Raw genomic sequence first — 25,281 nt, 5'->3', positions numbered from 1 at the left:
TGTGGGCCCACACCCTAGGAATGGGTTAGCCAACATTTGCTGGTCTCTTCCCAGGTAGTGAAGGTCACGGTGCTGAAAAGTGAGCCGGAGCAGGAGAGGATGCTCTTGTCCTTCAGGCTATCCACTGACAAAGAGATGGAAGGCCCAGCCCAGAGTCAGAAGAAAGCTACGATCAAGATCGGGCAGGTACTTGGATTTTTGAGCTCATCTTACTTTGTTTGCTGTGACCAAGAAAACTGAGGTATAGAGATGGGAAAGGACTTGTCCAAGGTCACCCACTTACTTAGTGCTAAAACTAGGTCCAAATCTATATTTTCTGATTTCCAGTCCAGGGTTTTTATATCAGAGGCTTTGTAAAGTTGACCAAGTCTATCCTTCTGTTTCTCCAAGAAACATACTGAACAAGACCTCAAGACCTTAGTATATTCTGGCCTTTTTTTTTTCCCTAGCATTGTATGATGTACAAGGCTAGGTTAAAAATACTTAACATTTAACCTGGAGAAGAGAAAGCTTGGGACAGAATTACTGTTTTGGAATTTTTTTACTTTCTTGGAGAAGACTACTTCTCTGTGGCACTAGAGGCATGAACTAGGAACATTGAGTGGAAATGTCAGGGAGTCAGACTTCCAACCTCAGTTAGAAGCAGTAACTTCTGAATGGGCCATCAGAGATGTTCAGATGAAGCCCCATGGAAAGATCATTGGGCTGGTCGTCATCAAATGTGTGTTCTAGACTCAGATTTGCCACTGACTGTATCTGATATAGATTATACGTGTGCAATCATGTAAAACATTTTGGACTCATTTTCTAAAACCCCTTCCAGCACTGAGATTTGGTGAACATTTTTTCCTTTTCTCCCCCTTAACTGGTCCTGAGACCATGTCGGCTTATACATCCTGTAGTTTCACCAGAGACTTCATAGAATAGGGTAGGGAGAGTTGGAGAGTTTGATTCTTTCTGGTTGGCACCCGTTGGGGGTTCCGGATGGTGGGGATTTCTTTTCTTCCCAAATTCATTATTTTTTATTTTCTCTTCTTTGTTCTTTGAGTTCCAAATTCTCATCTTCCCTTCCACACACTCGAGAAGGCAAGCAATATGATATCAGTTGTACATGTAAAATCATGCAAAACATTTCCATATTGGGCATATTTTTTATAAAGTAAGGAAATTATACTCCACTTTGTACCCAGAGTTCATTATTTTTCTCTCTCTGGAGGTGGGTAGCAACTTTTCCATCATGAATCCTTTGGAATTGATTTGGATCATTGTGTTGATCAGCGTAGCCAAGTCTTTCACGGTCAATCTTTGTTACAGCGGTGCTGTTACTGTGCACGATGATCCCTCAGTTCTGCTCACTTCACTTGGTGTTAATTCATATGTGTCTTGTCATGTTTGTCTAAGATCATCGAACTCATCATTTCTTATAGCGCAGTAGTATTCCATCACAACCTTATGCCACAACTTGTTCAGCAATTCCCCAATTGAGGAAATTCCTCAATTTCCAATTTGTTATAGCGCTTTAGGTCTACTTCCATATTGTTCCCGTAGGGTGATTTTTGATTTTATGAATTACCTCTACTCAGGGCCATGGTCAGCCTTTGCTCAAGAGAAGTGATATTTTTTTTTTCTCTTCCACTCTTAGTTAGTAGACGTAAAGGTGAAGAAGAAGACTGAGAAAGGATTGGAGGTGTCCATCCTACCCGACAACATCCATGCCTTGCTTCCCACAACTCACCTGTCAGACAATGTCACCAACAGTCAGTTGCTCTGCTCCTGGCTCCAGGAAGGTGACATCCTTCACAAGGTCTTGTGTTTGAGCCACAGTGACGGTCACATTGTATCCTTTCCTATTGTCTGTAGGGTGAGGGCCCTGGGCCTCGTAGGTAGGGAAACCATTGATCAGACCCAAGGTATGGGCTTCATTTGGGTCAGCCGTGATTGTGAACTCGGTTCATGTGCGTATTACTTAAAGAAGATCAGGCTTAAAAAGTCCATAACCCAGTTTCCTCCTTTTAGTGCATGGTTCTGATGGGAGAGGCCAAGTCAGTGTTTTAGGCAGAGACTGGTATGCTGAACTAAATGAGTTGAAGGCACTGAATGGGAGAGTACTTGGAGGAGTTTGAGCGTCTTTGGGACATATGTGAGTGCTGGGGTGTGTGTGTGTGTCTGTGTCTGTGTCTGTGTGTAGGTGCGTGCGTGCGCAATATAAAGCATTAAGTTAGACATTTCCCATAGCAGCTTTACCCTTTTTCTCTAGGAATCCAGTTCGGCCTTGATTTTGGAGCTGCTTTTCAATATAAATGGTTCTTCAATAAGTCCTAGGTTCCAGAAAATTTCCTTGGCTTAGGTGCCAATTCAGGTCACTGGGGAATCTGTCCTTTCCCTTCTTAAGAATATGAAGCCTGATTTTCAGAATAAAACAAACAAACTGAGGAATAAGGCAGAGGTAGAATGGTTTAGGCTGGGAAAGAATTTGGGGCAGGAGTGGGCAACCTGTGGCCTTGAGGTCACATCTGGCCCCTTAAGTCCTCAAGTGCAACCCTTTGACTGAATCCAAACTTCACAGAACAAATCCCCTTAATAAAAGAATTTGTTCTTTAAAACTTGGACTCAGTCAAAAGGCTGCACCCAAGGACCTAGAAGGCTGCATGTGGCGAGGAGACTGCAGGTTCCCCACCCCTGATTGGGGGCACAGTAGGGTGGAGTGGATTAGGCTGAGAGCAGCCGGAGTAAGAGATCTTCTTGTGGCTACTCCAGCAGCCATTCTACAGGGGTATTTGGCTCTTGTTGGGTCCCTCATGTGCCGGTGGTTTGGGTTCTGACAGGGAGGCAGAAGACATAGAAAAGTTGGCTTCTTTTTGCCCTTCCTGGTATGTTCCTTGATGTGGTGGTCCCAGGTCCTGTGCAGGAAACCTGCCCTGATCTCTGCTGTGGAGAGTGGCCAGGATCCCAAGGTCTTTTCTGAATTCCAGCCTGGGATGCTGCTTACTGGTTTTGTGAAAAGTATCAAGGCCTATGGCGTCTTTGTCCAGTTCCCATCGGGCCTCAGTGGATTGGCTCCCAAGTCGGTAAGTCTGCTTCTGCTCCCTGGGATTCTTTACATCTAAGAAGCCCTTTGAAGAATGATATACCAAGTCAGGCAGGAAGAGGAGAAATGTCCCCATGGAGGACTGAACTTCCCCAAGGTGAAAGTGGCTTTGTTTGACATTTCCAGGAAGTTCAGTTGTGAGGGGCCAGTTGTGTTATGTCACAATATTATGACAATACTGTGTCGATTGCTCCCTGCCTCATGGGATCGTCATGGAGAAAACATGTGCGATGTGATGATAGCTCAATGCGAGCAATTCTAGAGGAGAAAGAGGATGTAGTGCATATACGTCACTGGATATTTAATCACCAAGGATCCATGTTTGGATTCTGCCTCTGACACTTACTGGCTGTGTGACCTTGGGTACGTTGATTACTTAAACACTCTGAGCTCGAGTAACTCTCCAGGGTTGGTTATAGACAAGTAGTCTGTAGACCTTGGCAGGAGGCCCTCTTACGTCAGTGAAATCAGGTCCTTGACATGAAGAATAGCCTTCCCCAAAAAGGTCAGCAGTCAGGACCAGGCTTCCCAGCATTTGGGAATTCGTGAGGCGTCAGGTTACTAGTTTAGCTTGAAATTATTGCATCCTTTCCTGTCTCCTTTGTCGTCTTTGGTTTAAACAAACAAGCAGACAATAGAGTGACCGCCCTTCTCCATCTGTTCTAATGGAAGAGTCACGTGACACAGCTGGCCCTAACGAAGACGTTTCTCTTTGATCTTTGGGTGCATTATGTGAAGCTCTGGGGGCTCTGCCACAGAGGAAATCTGCCTTTTTCATGTTTTGTATTAAGATCTATTCTCATTCCTTGAAGACTGAGCAGTTGGAGGCCAGACCTAGATGGCATGCCTGATGATAGGGGGACATCCCTGTGGGTAGTAGAGAGGCAGTGGATAATGCACGGGTGGGTAATGGGGAGAGAACTGCAGTGGGCTGTAGAGGTAAAGCCTGCTTTATCCTTACTACCAGCACCTTGATAGGAGCTTAATAGGGTTAATCTTCAATTCCCATGTTGTTAAGAAGAGGATGTTAAATAGCATTTAGTAATTTTTAAAATTTTATTGATAGTCTTTTAGAAAAAATTTACTGACACTTCTCATTGATTCTTTCCCCATTCACCCCCTTACCCCCCCAACACCCCCCCATAATAATAAGTCAGTAAGTCTAGTCAAGCAAAAAACATTAGTCCGTTGGCCATATTTGGATACATACGCCCCTTTCTGAACCTTCCACCCCCACTTGGAGTCAGGAGACGTGCCTCACCATCCGTCCTTCTAAAGTCATGGTTGTTCCTGCGTTGATGAGAGTTGTGAAGTTAAGTAACATTTAGAGCTGGAGAAGACCATCCAGCCTCCGCCACTGAGTCCTGTTCAGGCCCTGGGCTGGTGCTAGCAGAGACTTTAATGCTCTCTCTCTCTCTCCAGGCCTTGAGTGACAAGTTTGTGACCACAATCAGTGACCACTTCGTTGAGGGACAGACAGTGGTTGCAAAGGTGACCAGCGTGTATGAGGAGAAGGAACGGATGCTGCTCTCTCTGCGCCTGTCGGATGTCAGCCAGGAGGACACGGCTGTTAGCTCCCTCACCCTCCTAAGCCAGTGCGTGGAGGAGCTTCAGGGCGTTCGAAGCCTCATGAGCAGCCGAGGTATGGGCGAGCACACCCACCCACCCTACCCTGGTGGATGCTGGGGAAGGCCCTCTTCATCCACATTAATTCTCTCTGATAAGGCTTGGGCCCTCCATGTTCCACGGACATTTGGTGGGAGGTGGGATGTGGGGATGGTAAGAAGGGTAGTTACCAAGCCCTAAGGGAAAAATGATGGCTGTACCCCCTGGGATTTTTGAGGACTTGGCAGTTATGATCAGGGTCTGTCCATCTCCAGCAGGAGTTTTCACCTATTACAGAGTTTGCTAAGCCCCCGTACTGCACCATTCTTTCCCTGACAGTAAGCCACAAGGAAGTGTGATCACCCACCCACTTGAGGGGTTTTTCTTGTCCTGTTTAGTGCTGCTCAGGGTGGGGAGATGGGGTGCATCATGCCACCAGACTTTTATCCCCTGTTGTTGTCTCTTAATCCTACCCAGACTCTCTGTTGACTCAAACACTGGCTGAGATGTCCCCAGGGCTGCTTGTGGATTTGGTGGTACAAGACATGTCAGGTGATGGCTCTCTGATGTTCAGCAATGGCTCAGTGCCTGGCCTAGTGTTGAGGGCCAGCAGATATCACCAGGGGGGTGAGTACAAAAAGTCTCTTCTGTCCAGTGAGGTTTGTCTTCCCTTCTTAGTCTTTGTTAAAAGTCATCTATTTCTCTATATACTAGTGACCAAATTGGCCCTGAGGACCTAGTTTGGGTATACTTTAGTTTACCCAATTGATGCCATAATGTGTTATTCAGTAAGAACCTGCTTCTTGTGTAGCCTGTGCTCCAAAGTCACTGCATGCAAATCACTCCCCTTAAAAGAGAATTATTTTAAATGCACTAGGGTACTGTGCCATTTATTTAAAATAATCCTTTGGTGAACTCATTTGCAAGATAAAATCATTTCCTGGTTTATAGTAGTTGGAAAAGTGTGGGTTTTTACATGTTTGGTTTGCCTGAATAGGAGCTTGCCACCAATGCGATCTTGGCCTCTGCCTGTATAAGTTAGAGACTGGCCTCTAGTGCTGGACAGTATCAAGCCCCTGGGGACAGATCACCTCTTGGAGCATTTGCCTTTCCCCCAGCCCAGAGGGGTTGCCAGTGTGGGTGGATGGGGCACCAGGAGGCAAGGGGACTTGCTCTTCTGTCCTAGGAAAGGGGTGAATTCTGTGTTTATCCTGGGTCCTGCAGGGAAAGCAATGGATCCTGGACAAAGAACAAAAGCTGTTGTCCTTCACGTTGACACGCTGAAGTCAGAGGTTCATGTTTCCCTTCGCCAGGAGCTGGTGAACAGAAAAGCCAAGCAGGTAGGCTGGCTCGAGGCTTCTGTTCTTAGGGATTGCTTCCTCTGGGTTTACTGGATCATCTGGTATCCTTTGGGATACTGGCTAGCCTAGCAGTACAATCGTAGAACATTAAGTGCATTTTCCTTGTGAAAAGTATAGATCATCCTCCTTCTCAAACCTGAGGTTTTAAAAAGTCATTGTTACCTCTTGTCTTTACACCACTCATTTCTGAGTGTGCGTCACCCTGACACCAGGCCCCCTAACGCACACATTTTGAGCTTTCCTTTATCAGAAAGAAAGCCAACTGAAGAGTAGTTGCATTCCACAGTGCATGCACCCTTCTTCACCTGTAGTCTCCCACCTGATAAGAGAGGTGCATTTCATCATCTGCTTCCCAGGATGGAGATTGGTCCCAGATGCCAAGGCTACTCAGAGTTCAGCTTTCTTTTAGTGATCTCTTAATTTACATTCTGGCATTAATTGTCATGTGGAGTTATCAGACATGTTGTAGAACTGAGCCAGGTGCTTTACAGAGAACTGGACCCTACACTTCTCTCTGTGGAGTTTACAATCTCTTTCACAGGCACTGACCCAGATGCAGACACACACACACACAGAGTAGTAACCCATATTAGAGTACAATGGTGAGTAGCCTGATATTCAGTCTGTCAGTAAGCATTTATTAAGCACCTACTTTATGTGCATGACAGGGAACAAGTGGAATTTCTGTTTCCATCAGGGCCTTGCATATAGTAGGTGCTTAATGAATGTTGAATGATGGAAGGAAGCAAGGCCAAAATTAGAGACTCATCAAACAAGAAAAACAGGAAGAGAGATCAAATCCCTCATTTTGAGGAGGAAGTTGGGGTTCAGAGAGGGAAGGGGCCTATCCAAGGTTATAGAGCGTGGGATCAGAACTCAGGCTTCCTCACTCCTATTCCAGGACTCTTGGCACTATGTACTGTGCTGCCTGCTGTTGTCATTTATGGAAGAATGGTTATCAAGAGGTAATCTTCCCAAAGCAGGAATCGTCCTGCTCTAATATGCCTGTCAACTGGTGTGTTGGAACATTTCCAAGTGACCAGCGCAGACAGCCCATTTCACTTTCAGGCACCTGTAATTGTTAAAGGACTTCTTACATTGATTTGAAATCTGCCTCTCTGTAACGTCTTCATCCTCATTCTGCCACCTGAAGCCTAATGGGATACATAGATAATGTATATAATTGGATATAATATATATACTAATATATGTAATTATAAAATGGAATATAGCATATATGTGCATATATGTACATATTATGGGATATGATATTGTATAATAAAATACATATTTTTAAGTACCTACAATGGACAGAGCATGGTACTTAGCTGCAGGGGAGATGTAAAATTTAAGTTAGATACAGTTCCTTTGTAGTATAGTTAGAGGTTGGGGGTATGTCACCAACATAGATAGTTAGAATGCACAAAAGTACATGACAATTATTAAATAGTTACAAAAGTAAGGTCCAGTTTTGGAAGGAAAAGCCATCACTAGCCAAAGGGATTTGGGAAGGCTTCCTGGAAGAGGTGGCATTTATGTGGGGCTTTAAGGGATTGGTGGGAATTCAGTAGAATTCAGAGAAGGAGGGGAGGGCATTTCAAGCATAGGGAGCAGATGAGAAAAAGCACAGAAACATGTGTAAAGATAGGGTAGATATTTCATATTTATTGTAGGGCAAAAGTACATGCTCAGTGAGAAAAATTGAGACAATTTTCCGTTTTGTTTTTTCCCAGCTGAAGAAAGACACTGAGCACCGAGCAGTTATAGAGCATTTGGAAAAGACGTTTGCCATAGCTTCCTTGGTGGAGACTGGCCAGCTAGTGGCTTTCCCGGTGACCTCTCACCTCAATGACACCTTCCGTTTTGACTCAGAGAAACTGCAGGTTGGTCAGAGGGTCTCCTTGATCATCAAGAGTACAAAGCCCAGCGACATTGGCCTCTTCTTAGCCATTGAGAGTTCAGTCAAGAAGAGGACCCCAGTTCTGCCCTCGGTACCTCCTGAGCCTGCAGGGGATGAGCCAGAAGTGGTGAGCACGCTGCTGGAGAAACCCACCCTGCCCATCGGGGAGATGGTCACTGGGATTGTGAAGTCTATCAAGGCCACCCATGTTGTTGTGACCCTCGAGAATGGTCTTGTTGGCTGTATCCACGCCTCCCAAATTCTGGATGATGTTCCTCTTGGCAGCCAGCCCACTACCAAGCTTAAAGTGGGAAAGTCAGTCACTGCTCGAGTGATTGGCCAGAGAACTTTGCTAACTCACAAGTAAGGAGGCTTTGGGGGATGGTGTGGGGCAAGAGGGAGGTCAGTCTGAGTTAAGGAGATGTTGGAGTTAGAAATGGGAAAACCATGTGTGCTTCACTTTAAATAGAGATGTTCCCCAAAAGTTGTGTTTAAATCAGACTTTGGTAAATCAAATTTTACCTTAAATGAGTAAGGTGCATTCCCTAAAAGAATCTTTTCTTGAAGGTTCCTTTATAAGATATATATTACACCTCTCACCCTCATTAGACTCTTAATAAAAATCAGATTTCATAAATCAGGGTTGCTTGGAGCAAGTCAGGTTTTCAAAGAAAGCTGCTTTAGTAAGATGGATGGAGCTAGGGTCTCATTGGCATGGGTGGGGCCAGTCGCAGGTCACTCTTATTCATCCTGTGCTGTTCTTATCGGTGTTTTTTTAATTTCCATAAATCCTCAGTGGAAGATCTACCTTATCCCTCCAGCTCTTCTCTCAGTCTTTTACTATTTTGTAGAGACCAGAACCACACTTTGGTCGACCTTTGTTATCTTTCCTTCTTGACATATGACAGACTCGTTTCCTTTCTGCAGAATACCAGAATTAGACAGTACCCTGTAGGTTCAATTTCACTTAGAATCCTTTTTTTAATCAGTTCTCAAACTTTATAGTCTCAAGACTCCCTTAAAACTCTTAAAATTTTTTGAGGACTCTTCCCCCCAAAGAACTTTTGTTTATGTGGATTATATCTATCAGTATTTACACTATTAGAAACGGTTCTTAATATTATTTTTAAAATAGCTCGGACCTTGAGTCTCCCCAAAAGGGGTCAAGAGCTGCCAAGGATGCCAGCACCACACTTTTAAGAACCACTGCTTTTTTTTTTTTTTTTTTTTGGTGGATTTCTTTGCATGTACAAATGCTTTGTGTACGTGTATACATGTGTACATGTATACATGTTTCTGAATAAAAACTTTTTTTTTTTAAATAAAGTACCTCAGAGTTCATCTTGTCCAAGCTTTGTCTGAACAAGTGTCCCCAGCAAACCTATTCAACAAGGGATCATCCAGTCTTTGCTTGGAGGTGTCGCCCCCCCCTTGCCTCATTGTCAGAGGCAGGCCGTTCCACTTTGGCATTGCTCCAGTGACTGTGCTCCACTTTGGGTCACGTTTCTCCTTGTGTCCAGCCTGTGTCTGCCTCTTTGCAGCTTCCACTCACTGCTTCCAGTTCTGCCATCTAGATCTAAACGGAACAAGCCTCAACCATCCCCTGAAGGGCAGAGCCTTCAAGGTGATGATCATGCCTTCTCTTAGTCTCCTTTTCCCCTTTTGCAGGCTAACCGTGTCCAGCTCCTTGAGCTGATCCTCGCACGGCTTGATTTTTAGGTCCTGGCACACATATTCTTGGTGATCTGTCTTGCACCACTTTTTTTTGTGTGTGTAAGTCATTGTTAGTAATGTGCTAGAGCTTACTACTTAAAGGACCCACTCCCATGCATCTTTCTGTAGTTGTACCTTGAATCACAGCCTTATAGCACCACTGTGAGGGTATCCATTTTAAGAAGATGGACTTTGGTGATGCAGAGCAGTTCTGGATCATTGAAAGCATCTGTACTTTCCCAAATATAGTTGAGCCTGCTCCACTCCTTCAGCTGGGGCGCCTGCTAATTGTGAATCAGTCAGCACGTCAGTAAACATTTATTAAGCACCTGCTGAGTGCTATCTCAGTGTTTGTTCAGGGTGTGTAGGTAGAGTAATTCAGTAGGCTGCCCCTGCAGCTGCCGTGATCAGGGCAGTGTGCCTTTTTTGTCCACTTGGCTCTTCCTGAGGAGTATGTCATAAATGATCAACCATCAATCTAGGGAGTCTTGCCTTCTATAGAATATCCCTCTTTTGTTTAAACTGTGGGAAAAGCTTGTCCCCCACGACAGTGGCAAGACACTTTGTCTCTTAGTTTCTCATTTGACTTAGCATTAGTGTTAGAGAACTGTTGAGTGGCTAGTTACCAGCATCTTGTGTGATGTTGACAGCAGTGAAGGAGAGCTTTGGAGACTACATTTAATTGATAAGTTTGTGCAGTCACCTTGAACGTTGCAGGATCTTGTGTTCTCCGGAGCTCTGGCAGTCATGTGACTTTGAAGACCAGATGTGCTATGGAGTATTATCTGTAACCTCGTATTTTTCTCAAGAAAACTGAATATTCGCCAAGTATTTAGCCCCGTCTTGTAAAGGCTTGGTATATATGTAGTTAATGGTGTCTTTTGGGTGGCCCCTCTCTAGGGTATTGGTGCCATCTGGGATCTTTTCCATTCTTTTCAAATCTTCCTCTGTTTGAGATATCTTGAAAATTAATCCCTGATGCCTTTAAAATTGTGTCACCTCTGGCACAGATTTAATCAGGTCTTCCTAATCTCCTAGCCTGATTTCTCGTATATCATTTCCACTTCCTTATAGAGCTTATCTTGGATACTGATTCAGCTAATATTGAGCCCAAATGTTCTAATTCTTTTTGTCATCAGGGGTGAGACAAGATCGCTGTAGAGACATGTTAGAGTCTACCCTATTTCCCTTCTATGTGCTGACCTGTTTCATCTGGAAATGCTCATGAAATTACACCAACTTTTCATGGCTTTTTTTCCCTCTTGGGTTTTCTTGTTTTTTTTGTGTGTGTGTGAGAGGGTATTGCCGTTATCTTCTGTCATTGTCCTTTATAACAAATATAATTGGGTCCCAGTTCAAATAATGAATCCCCTGAAATGGTTGTATTATTTAAATTCACATTGCATATTTCTATTGGGCTACAACCAGCTGCCATATTTTACATAACCATAACGTTGCATAATGTAAATTCAGATACACGAGCCTACTTCAAGGGGATTCGTTGTCTGCACTAATTGGGACCTAACTGTATTACTGCAGTGAAAATGCACAAAAGAACAAACACATTTCTAAATCTCATCTGATGGCCCACTTATATCTACATTACAGATGTTATTTAAGGGGAAGCTAGGTGGCGCAGTAGATAGAGCACTAGCCCTGGATTCAGGAGGACCTGAGTTCAAATGCGGCCTCAGACACATAACGCTTACTAGCTGTGTGACCCTGGGCAAGTCACTTAACCCCATTGCCTAGCCAAAAATAAACCCCAAAAAAATGTTATTTAATAATCCAGGATTCTGGTAGACCCAAGCAGTCATTAAGAATTTGTCATGACTCAGTTTTTTGAGAATGATATTAAGCAGGGAAGAGTGGGGATGAGAAGAAGGACCAGAAATAACTCTCTACCACTGATAGTCAGTTACTAACCCAACGTCATGGTGAAGGAGATAGGAATGAGAGGTGGGAGAAGGAGAGAGCTAGCTTTCAAGTTGTCATCAGTCGATCAACAAGTGTTTTATTAAGCACTTACAATGTGCCAGGCGATGTGCTAGGTGCTAGTGAAGTAGCCCCTGCCCTCCAGGAGCTTATGGCCTAGCCAAAGAAAACAACTTTATGTAAATAATTGTATACTAGATAGATACAGGGTGATTTTGGGAGGAGGGGTTGGGCCCTAGCTGTTGGGGAGATCAAGGATAGCTTCATGTATAAGGTGGCGTTGAGATGAACTGAGAAGCAAACTAAGGATTCTGAGGTATGGAGGTGAGGAGGGAATATACTTAACTTTGGGTAGAGAAGAGAGGTGCTTTAGCACAAGGACAGAAGCAACTTGACTCATTTCTTTTCTTTCTCAGGTCCCTACCAATCAGCCATCCATCAGGTGCCCAGACTGTTTCTGAGCTGAGTATTCGACCAAGGTAAGAGGGGCCGTGCTTATATATTGATGAGGCATTAGTAAATTATTTCCCAGCCGCTGGTTATGACCAAATTTTTGCAGATCCATAGAACTGTAACTACTTTTAAAGCCCTTTTGTTTTCAAACTTGGCACATTCTTACTTCTTGTGTCCCCTTCTTTCCATGAGCCACAGGGGCTGTAGGGAGTATGGCAGTCTGCAGTAGAGAATTTAGATCTTTTACCAGCCTTGAGCGTAGTTTGAGATAAGCAACACTGGCCTATTGGAAAGAGAACATGGTTTGGAATTGGGAGTAGGATCCTTGGCTTGCAGTGGTTGTTTTTTAACTAGTTCTGTGAGTCTAGATTGGTCCTAGCCTCTCTGTGTTTGAGTTTCTTGCTGTCGCTTCAAAGATTTGTAAAATGTTAGAGCTGGAAGGAACTTTAGAAACTCTCACCTGAGGTCATGTACGTGGCTTGATGTTAATGACTTTACTTCAGTATAATTGGTTTCTTTTGTGATCCTACATATGTTGTTTTATGCATTTAAAATGTTATTCTGAGAGGGATCCATGGGCTTCACCAGACTGCCAAAGGTGTCCATGACACAGCAAGGGTTAAGAACCAGTGTCGTAGTCCATTCCCTTCTCTTCTGGATGGGCACAATGAGGAGACTTGCCTGAGGGCTGTCCCACAGCATCTTAGTGGTAGAGATGGGACTCCCACCACTGTACCTGTGCCTCCTTCTGGATACTAGCCTCATACCTACCCTCCAATGTAAGGTCTCTCTTCATCATTTTAAACATTCAAGTTTTTAACTAATAACTTACTTTGAACGATTTAAAGGCCCTTCTCCACTCTCATTGCCTGCCTCTGATGCTCTCCAACTTATCAATGTCCTTGCTAAAATGTGGCTTAACTGAACACAGTACTGCACATATGGTCTGATTAGGTCAAGGGATAGTAGAATCATCACCTTCAGAGTCATGAACAAGCATAGTGCTTCTCTCTTAATGTAACCTAAAGCCGCATTTGATTTTTTTGGGGGGGGTGGGAGCCGGGTGAGGGAAGGCTGTCATATGCTATTGACTCACTAATCTTAGAGTCTACCAACCATCCATTCCCCCCATCTTTATCATATGGCCTGCTGCCTGACCAAGTTTCCTCCATTTTGCATGTGAAGCTGATTTTTTTTTTTTTAAACCAAAGTTCAAGTGTGTGGGAGGTAGATCATAAAGAAATATAGGTATGATTTGTATCCTGCTACTTTACTGAAGTTATTAATTGCTTTAGTTAATTTTAGTTGAATATCTATATAGAGAGTTCTGTAGAGAGACCATTAATTATGATCTGGAAATGATAATTTTGTTTACTTCTTTGCTTTGTGAATGATCTCTGAATTTCTTTTTCATGTCTTATTGATATAGCTGTTATTTCTAGAAGTATAAGAAATAACAATGGTGACAGTGGATATCCTTGCTTTGCCCTTCCCCTCCTGATTACATTGAGAAGACCTCTATTATTTCTCTATTACAGATAATTCTGGTTCTTAGGAAATGTTACGATTTTGAGAAAAGGTCCATTCCTATATTTTCTGGTTGTTGTTTTTTTCTAAACATAAGTGAGTGTTATATAAGTTTCCTAATATTAAACATTCTTTGCATTCCCGATTTAAACTCAGCCTGTTCATAAAAAGTCTTGAATATGTTGCTGTCACCTCTTTGCCAATATTTTATTTGCTATTTTTTGCATAAACATTTATTAGAGATAGTGTGTTACAGTTTTCTTTTTCTGACTTATCTCTTCCCATTTTAGGTGTCAGAGCCATATTTCATGAAAAAGAAGATCACATAGTCCCATTGTGTCATTTTATAAATGAAGAAACACTTTTTTATTTTCTGTGTGTCACATTCTTCCACTCTAATCTCCTTGCAAAGTTTAGAATTTCTCTCTAACTCTTAAGATTCTTTTTCCTTGTTAAAATGAACACTTTATTCTCTATGATTAGCCTCCATGATTAGGTGGTTCATCTAATCTTGGTGCCATTATGTGGCAAGTTTAAGACCACACTTCCTCTTGTCTTTTCCAAGAGGAGAAAGATATCTGAGAAATTATCATGGAAAAAAAAGTTTTTGTTTTCTTAAATGCTTATGAAAAATAGAGGCTTTTACTTAGCTCATGTAGATCTGTGGACATGAGCTGGAACAAACCATTCTCATTCTGATATCATGAGGAGGTTCCTTAGGAGTGGGCCAGATTGGGGTAAGGGCACAATATTTGACCTGGTGCTGTCTTTAAGGGGCCTTTCAAACTGGCTTCTCCCCTTTTAATAAACCAAGATCATTTTCTTTCCTTCTCTGCCTGTGTGCAAACAGTGAGCTGAAGAAAGATATCAGCAGTGACCCCAGCACTCACTCCTCTAGCCCCACAGAGAAGCTCAAACAGTACCCTCTTGGTCAGACAGTGATCTGTTTTATGAGAAAGGTGAGATGAACATTCTGCTACTAATGTGACCTCTTTGGGGGAAAGAAGGAGGAGATTGGGAAGCAATGGGGGGCAGAGAGAAAACCAAACCAAAAACCTACTACTCAAGCAAACAAGTATTTTGGGGGCACCCCATAAGTCTTCGGCATCAAACCTAGCTTAGTCCATTCAGGGGATAAAAAAGGAGAATAATATGTGATCCATGCGCTTTTCTAGAGTTTAAAGTCTAATTGGAGGCATAAAACTAAGATGTGAAAAAAATGAGAGATCAGTGCCAGATCATATGTGTAATGCTAAACCATGTAGTGTATAGACGGTACCTGCAGGGGAAGGTCAGAGGAGGCTGTGGTGAGTGTGGGCAGAAGCACTTGGGGAAAGCTTCATAGAGGAGGTAAGATTTGAGCCAGGCCTTGAAAGATGCATTAAAGATTGAACATTGGGACTCCTCTTGAATGTAGTGCTGCGTCTAGAAAATGTAGCATTTGGAAACAAAAGGCGTGCTTCTCCCTCACACCTCTCATTCCCCCCAAAGGGGGAAGGACAGTCTTGTGCATGTTTGACAAGGAGGGCACAAAGAAATCAAGGCCGACCTGTTCTCATGATGGGTGGGGGCCATATCTGGGGTGAGGTCTCGTAGGTCAGATGAGGCACCAGCAAAAACAACAGCACTCCTATTGAGGCAGTGAGTTACTAGGGCAGGCCCTTGATGTACTGCTGGAAATGATCAGATGCTTCTATACTCTGGTCATCGTGGGTATTTCCTCACTATAGATTGCAGCCCCACGTATCTGCCCATGCTGCATCACTGGAAGCCCAGTATTTAAAATGAAATCCTTGAAGGGAGACAGTGAGTGGCAGAGGAGAGGGGAAGGGCTTTCCCTTTCATCCTGGGAAGTCCATGATACTCCATTTGAAGGAACTGGATATAGTTCCAAGAGTTTGTGTCTCTTACAGTACAACAAAAATGGAGAAAACTTTCATGACCTCTCCCTTTTTCTGTTTTTCTCCTCTCTCTCCACTCTTGTCTTCCAGTTCAACGTGATCAAAAAATGGCTTGAGGTGGAGATAACTTCTGATATCCGGGGAAGAATCCCTCAGCTGTTGACCTCTCTCAGTTTCAAGGTCTGTCTCTGTACCTGTGGGCTGGAGGCCTGGGTACCCTCAGCCTCTGGGAGCATTTGTAGTGCATGTTATGTACATGTCTAGAGAATGCTTATGTCACTCGGGCAACAGGGAATGAGGGGTGTCGATCCCTGCTGGTTTTCTGAATGTTCTATTTTGGGGAGGAGCAAAAAGTTTTTGTCACTCCTTCCTTGACTTCCATAACATTGCTTTTCTGCCATCTATCCAACCATCCTTCTCAGTGTCCGAGGCATGAGTTCCTCCCACATCCCCTCTTCTGTCTCTTCTTTCTCCCTTGGTGCCTTCAGCCATTCTTGTGGGTTCAGCCACACCATCTCTACATAGGCAAATCTCACATCTGTCTATCCAGCTGTGTTGTCTCCCCTGAACTCTAGTCCCCCATTACCTGTTGGACATCGCACTTAGATGGACTGCCAATACTTCCAGTTTCCTATGTCCTCATACCCTCAAACTGGCCCCTCTTATTACCACTTCTGCTGATGGCACTGTAGTCACATGGGCTTGAACGCTGGAAAGTCGTCTTTGACTTCTTTCTCCTTTGGGCCCACATTTAATCAGCGGCCAAGTGCTGTTGATTCTCCCTCTACGTCTTGGGTCTGTCTCCTCTCCAGGCACACTGCTACCACCCTAATACAGGCCCTCCTCACCTCTTACCTGGATTATTGTAAGAGTGTCCTGACTGGTCGCCTTGCTCCCAAGCCTGTTTCCTTTGCAATCCATCTACCCCATGGCTGCCAAAATAATTTTCCTAAGGCCAGAGGTCTGATCATGTCAGTCACCCACTCAGAACCTTTTGTAGCTCCCCTTTCTGTGGGATAAAAAGCAAATTCCTCTTCTTGTCACTTAAGGCCCTGCACAGCTGAACTCGTTACCTTTCCAGATTTATTTCTCATCACTTACCACCTCCCCTCCCATGGTAGCTGCAAAGATTAGATGAGATAGACATTTTTATGTTCATGTGTTTAGGACTAATAGCTATTGCCTGAACGTGACATTGTCTCCCAGCATCTGGAATATACTCCTCCTCCTTCACCATTCAGAGTGCTTTTCTTTCTTAGCTTGGTTCAGGTGCTCCTCTCCTACCCCCACCCCCCAAAGGGTTCTCTGAGCCCTTCAGCAAATAATATTTTTTTAATCTCCAGATTTTCCTGTAGCATGTTGTAACCCTCCTTTGCCTCCATTGCTCCCTGTTTTGTGTTATACTTACTTTTATATGTGTCATCCTTCTCCCTTGGTAAGCTCTGTGAATTCAGGGATTATATCACAAATTTAAAAAAGACTTTCAGCATCTAGCATAGTGCTTTGCCCAAAGCAAAGATTTGTTGAATTGAATCAGAGTTCTTATTCATCTAGGTTCTGAAGCATCCAGAGAAGAAATTCAAGATTGGCCAAGCCTTGAGTGCTACTGTGGTTGGCCCAGAATCCTCAAAGGGCTTCCTTACTTTGTCTCTCGTAGGTATGGTGATGAAATAACTTTTGGCTGGGTCAGGAAAATGGCCTTCAACCCATCTGGGCAGGATAGGGGATAGGACTCATTTCCCTTGTTGGGAGAAGAGTCTGATGTGGCTATACCGAATGCCTCCTGAAGGTCAGCAGGTTTCCACTCCTCCTTTCAGCCATTATTTGCGTTCACTGGTCACCAGGGTGTGACTCTGGATACACGAAGCCTGACTTTGAGTCAGAGAAGGCTGCTCCTTAGATGTCTCTGGCTTCTCTGCTCTTCCTGACCCCTTCCTCACCTGACCTAGCTGGTCACCTTTGCAGCCATTTTTCTTTCTTTTGTCTGAGTCCAGTTCTTCCCTCCAGGTCCTCACAAATTGGAAGAAGGAGAGGTAGCCATGGGCCGTGTGGTGAAGGTCATCCCCAAAGAGGGACTGCAAATCCTCTTCCCCTTTGGGACAGTTGGGAAAGTTAGCATCTTTCACCTGAGCGACTCCTATCTTGAGGCGCCCTTGGAAGGCTTCCACCCTGAGAAAATCGTCAGGTGAGACTGATTGGCCTTTTGCTCTCTACCATCTGCCTATCTCCCTGTTCTGCTCTGTTCCCTGGTTCTTCAAGTATTTTAGCCCTGTCTCATCAATGAGAACGTAAAGTCCCGAAGGGCCTTGGCGCAGAGCTGGTTATGCAGCTGACACTTGGTCAGTCACTGTTGATTACATTTGTAACGGCCTTCAAATGCTTTCCCACCTGGTTTCAGTTTATTCCCTTTTCCCCCCATAGGTGGGTCATCCCCCTCTTATGAGAGGAAGAACCTGAAGCCCAAGCAGGGTCAGTGACTTAGCCTGAGACATCACCATGGGTTAGCAGCAGAGTTGGGTCGAGAGGCCCGTTCTCTCAATTAGCAGCACTTACGATATTATTAGTAACATAATTCAGCAAGCATTTATTAAGCTCCTGTGTTATACCAGGTACTGTGATAAGCTCTGGGGTCATAGAGACAAAAATGAAAATGACATAGTAATTTATGTAGATAAAGCACTTTAATACTGCATAGAGCTTTAGCCAGCAGGCATTTATTAAGTGCTACTGTGTACTTTCTGCTGTGCATACAAAGAAAGGTGAAAACACCATTCCTGCCCTCCCTCAAGGAGCTTACTTTCTAATGGGGGAGCCAGTAGGCCAAGGACTGTGTTTGTACAAGATATATACAGTAGAATTGGGAAGGAATCTTGGACGGCACCAGCCAGGAGGAAGGGGAAAGTCTTGCAGAAAGTGGGGTTTGAACTGTTTTGAAGGAAGTCGAGAGAAGAAGGGGCACTGTAGGCTTGGGGGACAGAGGCAAGAGATACGTACTGTGTGCAGGGAGCAGCAGGAAGGCTGGTGGGGCTGAATTAGAGTTTGGAGGGCAAAGACAGGAAGGGACTACATTGTCAAGGCTTTAAAAGAGGACTTTGGCTCGGATTCTGGTGGTAACAGGGCACCATTAGAGTTCTTTGGGTAGAGGGCTGGGGAAAGAGTAGGGGCCTAGTCACAGGCAACCTGGACTTGACTTACAAAGCCTTGCTTCAGCTCCATGATGACCTGTGTGATAGATGTCGTGCTTCCAAGCCTTGTCTAGCGGGTGGGTCCTGCAATGGGAAGCCTGCAGGTCCTTGGACTCTTTGCCATGTCCTAGCTGGGTGGTCACTGAACTCTCCAGATCTCACCTTTTCCCCCCTCTTCTTGTAGGTGTTGTGTGCTGTCCACCAAAGACCCCATACTGACTCTGTCACTACGACAGTCCAGGTAGACTTGGGGCTGGGCCTCTTTTGGGGGGTGGTGGGGGAGGACCACTCTCTTGATTAATTATTTTCCATGTTTAGAGAAATTTGAGCTCTTTTCAGCTTCTTGCCTCCCTGTACTTTTTTTTTTTTTTTTGGTCCCTTGGGGTAAAGAAACCAGAGTTGTTCTAATTGCATTACCCCATATGCTAGTTCTTAAGATTTTTTTTTTTTTCTCAAAGACAAGGGTAGTCAGTTCTCAAGGTCTACTCTGGGCTGCCTAAATTCAGGGGGTCAAAAAACCAAGAGAGCTCATGGTGGGTATATAATTTGCCTCTGGGAGGGGAAGGATCATTTTCTGGGCAATTTTCTTGGTGATTAGAATTGATGCTAATGACGCCAGGGTTGTGGGTTCAGCTTTTTTCTGTTCAGTTAATATTTATTAAGAGACTTGTATGTGCCAGGCACTAGGGATACAGTGACAAAAAATGAAATCATCCCTGCCCTCAAGGATGTTGTACTGGAGGGAAATGGCATATTTGCAGTACATTATGAAGTAAAGTAAATGTAAATTATAAACTGATTTCAGGGAAGGGCTTTAACAATTGAACTGAGTCTTGAAAGAGAGCTAGGAAAAGAGGCAGAGATGAGGAGGGAAAAACATGCCAGGCATGGGGGGATGGCCTGTGCAAAGGACAGAGATGGAAAATGGGATGTTCGGTGCCAAAGACTCTTAAGTGGGCTAGTTTGGTGAGAACATAGAATGCTGAAGAGGGGGACAGTGGCTGGGGTAGGGGGGATAGATGTTAAGTATAAGCAGCCTGGGAAGAATGGCACCAAGATTGGGTGGAGTAGTTAAATGTGCCGCCCCCTTCCCCCCCCCCCCCGTTTGTCTCTCTCCCTCTTGTTCCTTTAGAACAAACCCCAGAATGAAAAGCAAAATAGAAGACCCTGAAGTGAACTCCATCAAGGACATTAAAGAAGGGCAGCGCCTGCGGGGCTATGTGGAAGCCATCAAGAAGCTGGGAGTGTACTTTCGGTGAGAAGTGTGGGACCAGAGGACCCCCCCCCAAACTCTTCTTGTCCACTCCTCTGTCTCCTAAAACTGCTCCGTACAGTTGCCAGACCTCTTTTTAGAGAATCTCAGAGAAGGGGGATTCTGTGGGTTCCTCAATCGTTCATGGAGGTTACTGGGTGGACTCAGTGGGGAGGAAGGTTGTATCTCCCTTGCATCTGCCGGAAGTTCCCTTCCGCTGTAAAATGACTCCTTTCTGTTTCTGAAGGCAGTAGGGGGTCTCTGCCCCATCTTAGGCTTTGCCAGAGTTGTCTCACTGCTTCAGGATGACCAGGGTTTTCCCCCAAATCTACAATCTTGTCTTTCCTTTTTTACAGCATTAGCCCCACTCTTGTGGGTCGGGTCAAGTACCGGCATGTTACCAAGTACTTCGTGTCTGACAGAGCTTTGTATCAAACTTACCTCCCAGAAGGAAAGCTACTGTCAGCCAAGGTCTTAAGGTAGGCTCAGAAACAGAGGTGGAGGCTGTGATCACACTCCACCCCAAGCTTGTCAATAGGCTGCCCCCTCCCCCCTTCCTCCTGTGGTTTTGAGTTCAGTGGTCTTCTTAAAATAAAGCCAGGCCAACTCTCAGGTCAGTTCCTGAAAAGATGAGTTGTGGCTGGGTTGAATCTAATGTACAGACTGAAGTAAGAACTTTGCTTGGGGGCATCAGATGCTGTGAGTCTGGAGACTTAGCCCCCTCGTGCTGGCCATGAGCTTTGAATGCCACTATTCCAGCCCTGACTTCACCAGTCCCCAGAGTCCGACCCACAGGAGCCAGTACATATGACAAGAAGGCTCTTGGTCAGTTCAGCTCGAGCCCAGGAAGAGGAGAGGTGGTCTTTGTCTTTGTTTCGAGTCATTTTTCCTCTTTCCTCTCTCACCGGCATTGTCACTTGTCTCTCTGTGCCCATCCAGGGTGAACCGGAAGCAGAACCTGGTGTATCTGTCCTTCCTCCCCAAAGACACTAGGAAGCCAGATGTATTTCCTGAGTCTTTGGGTCTGCCACTGCGGGACCAGGGGAAAAAGATGCTCAGCCCTCAGCCTAAGAAGAAGCAGACATTGGAGGTAGAGGATGAGGAGGATCAAGGTGACTCTAAGACAAAACAGAAGGCGGAGAAGCAGCGTAAGACTAAAGAGCGAAAGCAGCAAGAGACAAAGGCACAGCTGAAGGAGGAAGAGTGTGATGAACCCAGTGTCAGACCAGTAGAGAAGTCAGCAAATAAAGGGAAGCGGAAGATGCCAGAGTTGGAAAGGGGACAGGTACTTCCTTGTGGGAAGGAAATCTCTTTAAACAAAGAAAACATTGAAAGCAAGAACCTCCTGGCCACCGTACTGTGCCCTGGAGAGAAGGCCGAGGGTAGAGGGGCGCTGCGTGGAGAGTTGACCACCCAGACCGTGGTTGTCCGTAACGTGTTCCAAGAGGTCAGAGACGGGGCCACTATGCACAACCCTAGCACTCGGATGCCCCTTGGTATATGCCTCGAGTGGTCTTAGGGATAAGTTAGAGCAAATACCAGTTGAGTGAACGAATCAGTCACTTCCATTTCCATTCTTTGCGCTGTTTCAGGAGAAAGTGAACAAGAAGAAAAAACAAAACCTGTCGCCTGAAGGAGATGATAGTGGAGTGGAAGTTAATTATAAGGAGGAGAAAGAGAAGAGACTTAAGCTGCCCAAGGTAAGAAAGGTCAGCTCTTGAAGGGGGAGATGAGTGGGCGTCCAGAGACCTCAGTCCGCTCCTGATTGTCCTACTCACTGGCTGTCTGACCGTGGGAGTTCACCTCCCCTCTCTGACTCTTCATTTCCTTATCTGTAAAAGGAAGATGAGAGTTACAGTTCTGTTTTGTGATTTGGTCGGCCTTCAAGACAGGAAGATATGGGTTCGAGTTCTCTTTCTGGCACATAATATCTCTGTGAGAGTGGCCAAGTCATTTAACTAAAACTCAGACCACAGGTTGCAGAACATCTTTACTAGTAGAAAGAGTTTCAATAAATCAATGAGATCATCAGTATACACCTTCCTCTTCCCCCCCCAATACCCCAATTTAAAAACAAAACACCAGGCTTTAAGTCTGGAAGGATCTGGGTTCTAATCTCACCCCCAGACAGTAGCTTTGTGGCCCAGGACAAACCATTTAACTTCTGGACCTCAGTATCCTCATCTGTAACATAATGACAACAGCTACTTCACTGGGTGGTTGTGTAAGCCTTAAAGCTCCATTTAAATGTGATAATGAGAGCAGATCACAGAGATGAAGCTACAAAGCCCCACGATGTCATAAGAAGTGGTGACAGAGTGTGCCTGTGCACTGCTGTACACAGATCAGGGCTCCCAGTAGAGCCATCATCTCGTCTGTGCCGAAAGTTATAGCCCGTCTTTATCTTCTCTTCCTTGATGGTTCTTATCAGTAGATGATCGTTGGGTAGAGGCTGTTTGCCCAGAGTCAGGAGATGGAGGGCTTGGGGAAGAGGGTGTGGTTGTGGGGCAGGCCTGGGGAGACTGAGGAGGCTCAGGGCAGTGTGTGGTCAGAGGTCAGCCTCTGGCCTCAGATCCTCTCTGGTTCTCACAGAAGCAGCAGCCCAAGCCCACAGAAGTCCCCAGGCTTCAGCTGTCTTCGGGCTTCGCGTGGGATGTGAGTCTGGACATGCTCGCCCCAGCCATACCACACCGAGAGGAGAGTTCGGACAGCGAAGAGGAGGAAACAAGCCAAGCCATGGTTTGGTCTTCCCCTGGGGCTTTTTTAGATAGACTCTTCGAGGAATGTTTTCTAAAACCTAGCTTTGTGGGGAGAGGGCTTGCCTTAGATGATTTGGACTGGAGGGAGTCACTGATCTGCCTCCCAAGACCCTAAGAGGCCTCGTGGGAAGCTTGCAGCTCGGCTCAGTACAAGCCTTAGGGCTCGGGGAAGATGTGACGGTAAGATAGTTCAAGGGCCCTGGAGTTGAGCTGTGATTAGTGGACACAGTAATGATAGTGATAGTGGAGACTTGGCTCCCAGGAGGCCGGGGGAATGAGGGTGGTGCCAGGCCAGAGTCCACGTGCCTCCCTAGGGTGGGTTGGAGCTGAGCCCTGGGGGCCACCACTCACTCTCACCTGCTCCTCTGCAGCTGAAGAAGAAAAGCAAGAAGGACAAGGAGCTGGAGAAGCAGCAGGCAGAGAAGGAGCTGTTGCGCATCGAGGCGGCCCTGATGGACCCCAGTTGGCAGCCTGAGACCGCGGATGACTTTGATCGCTTGGTCCTGAGCTCCCCCAACAGCTCCATCCTGTGGCTGCAGTACATGGCCTTCCACCTGCACGCCACAGAGATTGAGAAGGCCCGGGCGGTGGCCGAGAGGGCTCTCAAGTCCATCTCCTTCAGGTAAAGAGGCTTCCTCCCGGCAGCCCCCATGGAGGAGTATGTCCTTGGGGAAACGTTTGGCTTGGCAGGAGGTAGCTCTGCAGACTGATTGCTCTGAGGGTGGCTGCTCTTACTTCCTTTCATCTGGCTTGTGGCTTCCCTGCAGGTCATAAGCACCTGAGTTTAGGGAGGGGAGGTGGGAGAGAGATGGGGGTCCCTACTTTTTCTGTTTGTGATAAGAACAGGGATGAGTGAAACACAGTAACTCTCTTCTTGTAGTTTTTAATCTCATAGGGATAGATGCAAATGATGATGATACTAAGTAGATTGTGATTGTTCAGTAAGAGATCCAGGCCCTGCTGGTTCAGAGAAGGAGGGGGTCGGCACCCTCCCAACCCCAGTCTGTGAGTTGAGGCTTTCACTCCCTCCAGGAAGGGACCTAAGAGGCATGGCATGTCCTCCCCGGCGTAGTTGGATCCAGCAGGGAACAACAGAGAGTGGCCCATAACCCAGAGAATCAAGGCTCCAGGCTTCTTGTCATACTTTTGGGAGGCAGGGATTACTCAAAATTGATCTCCGAGCCTATTTCCTGATGTTGGGCTTAGGTTGAGCGGGCGTGGGAGATCTGAAGGCTGTAGCGGGGAATGGCTGTAATTGAGAGTTAGCCTCCAGATAGAGGTGAAAGAGGTCCATTGGACTAGAGTTTGAGTTTTGACCCCTCTGTACCCCCAGAGAAGAGCAGGAGAAGCTAAACGTGTGGGTGGCCTTGATGAATCTGGAGAATATGTATGGCTCCAAAGAGACTCTGACCAAGGTCTTTGAGCGGGCTGTGCAGTACTGTGAGCCCTTGAAGGTCTTTCTCCAGCTGGCTGACATCTACACCAAGTCAGAGAAGTACCAGGTATGTTTCCCAGCCTTTTGATTGGAGATGTTCCCCTTCAAGCCCCAGAAGAGTCTCTTCCCCATCCCCACTCCAGACAGACGCTGCCCAGTGGGTATCACCGAGGCAGGGTTCAAAGTTGAGAGTCCTCAGCTCTTGCTGTAACTTTGGGGAATTTGTTTCACAATCCTGGGGAGACCGAGTATCCCTGTCTATGGAATGGGAAGAGTAGTTCCTTCCTTTTAGAGGTTAAGTAAATTGCTAGGTGTGGGAATTATTTGGAGGTGAAGGTGTCAACAGAATTCCAGTCTTGTCTCTATAGCGTACCCTAGACAGAGGAAAAGAAGTGTCCGTCTCCAAGCCTGGTGCCTTCTCCTTTTGGCTTTCCCATCCCTCCTTGTCCTGACGTCCCCTTAGGGACCTCTCCCTGAGCTCAAGAGCAGTGTAGAATGGGAGGAGTCACCTCAAAAATAAAAGCTGTCTCACGTCCCTTCCCAGCCCCCCAATCTGTAGAGTAGGCCTGGGATTCACTTAGGTTCTCGTGTTTGTCTGCTCACCTCCTCTTTTTCCCCAGGCAGCTGAAGAGCTCTATAGTCGGATGCTGAAACGTTTCCGACAAGAGAAGACCGTGTGGATCAAATATGGTGCCTTCCTTCTTCAGAGAGGGCAGGCCGACGCCAGTCACCGCCTGCTGCAGCGGGCCTTCAATTGTCTGCCACAGAAAGAACGTAAGTCCTCTTTGTCCCTCTTATACCTCTGCCTTCCCCAAGCGGGGCTTCTGGGGATTCCTCCGGCGTGGCACAGGGTAGGCCTCCTTGTCGGGGTGACTTTCATATAGTTTTTGGTTTTGCATAAAATAACAGTTGACCTTCCCAGAGTCCCAATTCCCATGGATGAGATTAACAGAGTTAAATCTCACTCCCAGGCACTTCACTGAGACGTTATATGGGTATAGGTGTAGAGGCTCAGTGGCCAGTGAAGTTAGGAACCTTCCCTGACTCTACCTTCTCCATCCTTAACGTACCTAGTAATCCCAGATTAGGCTTTGTCCTTCCAGAAAGGGCCATGATGCTGGGAACAATGACCAAGGAGTAGGTGTGGGCATCCTTCCTCATCATCTT

At 45.7% G+C, this 25,281-nt stretch overlaps 1 protein-coding gene across 1 annotated transcript in view; it reads left to right on the top strand.

The window, feature by feature from the left end:
• The window catches only part of PDCD11 (programmed cell death 11), a 42,939-nt gene that overhangs the window by 14,821 nt on the left and 2,837 nt on the right, over window positions 1–25,281 (top strand). The window contains exons 14-34 of the mRNA XM_027852193.1: window positions 55–186; window positions 1,643–1,837; window positions 2,898–3,068; window positions 4,511–4,730; window positions 5,171–5,320; window positions 5,918–6,033; window positions 7,788–8,317; window positions 12,019–12,081; window positions 14,433–14,541; window positions 15,574–15,663; window positions 17,038–17,140; window positions 17,491–17,668; window positions 18,853–18,909; window positions 19,801–19,923; window positions 20,277–20,399; window positions 20,860–21,205; window positions 21,513–21,620; window positions 22,513–22,659; window positions 23,051–23,301; window positions 24,013–24,181; window positions 24,735–24,888. Coding sequence (XP_027707994.1) covers window positions 55–186; window positions 1,643–1,837; window positions 2,898–3,068; window positions 4,511–4,730; window positions 5,171–5,320; window positions 5,918–6,033; window positions 7,788–8,317; window positions 12,019–12,081; window positions 14,433–14,541; window positions 15,574–15,663; window positions 17,038–17,140; window positions 17,491–17,668; window positions 18,853–18,909; window positions 19,801–19,923; window positions 20,277–20,399; window positions 20,860–21,205; window positions 21,513–21,620; window positions 22,513–22,659; window positions 23,051–23,301; window positions 24,013–24,181; window positions 24,735–24,888 — 3,535 coding nt within the window. The remainder of the gene's footprint in view (window positions 1–54; window positions 187–1,642; window positions 1,838–2,897; window positions 3,069–4,510; window positions 4,731–5,170; window positions 5,321–5,917; window positions 6,034–7,787; window positions 8,318–12,018; window positions 12,082–14,432; window positions 14,542–15,573; window positions 15,664–17,037; window positions 17,141–17,490; window positions 17,669–18,852; window positions 18,910–19,800; window positions 19,924–20,276; window positions 20,400–20,859; window positions 21,206–21,512; window positions 21,621–22,512; window positions 22,660–23,050; window positions 23,302–24,012; window positions 24,182–24,734; window positions 24,889–25,281) is intronic.

The sequence above is a fragment of the Vombatus ursinus genome, unplaced genomic scaffold (genome assembly GCF_900497805.2).
Source record: "Vombatus ursinus unplaced genomic scaffold, bare-nosed wombat genome assembly UNPS02009205.1, whole genome shotgun sequence".
Taxonomy (NCBI): Eukaryota; Metazoa; Chordata; class Mammalia; order Diprotodontia; family Vombatidae; genus Vombatus; species Vombatus ursinus.
The sequence above is the reverse complement of the archived record's forward strand: the minus strand, read 5'-3'. Positions and strand labels throughout refer to the sequence as shown.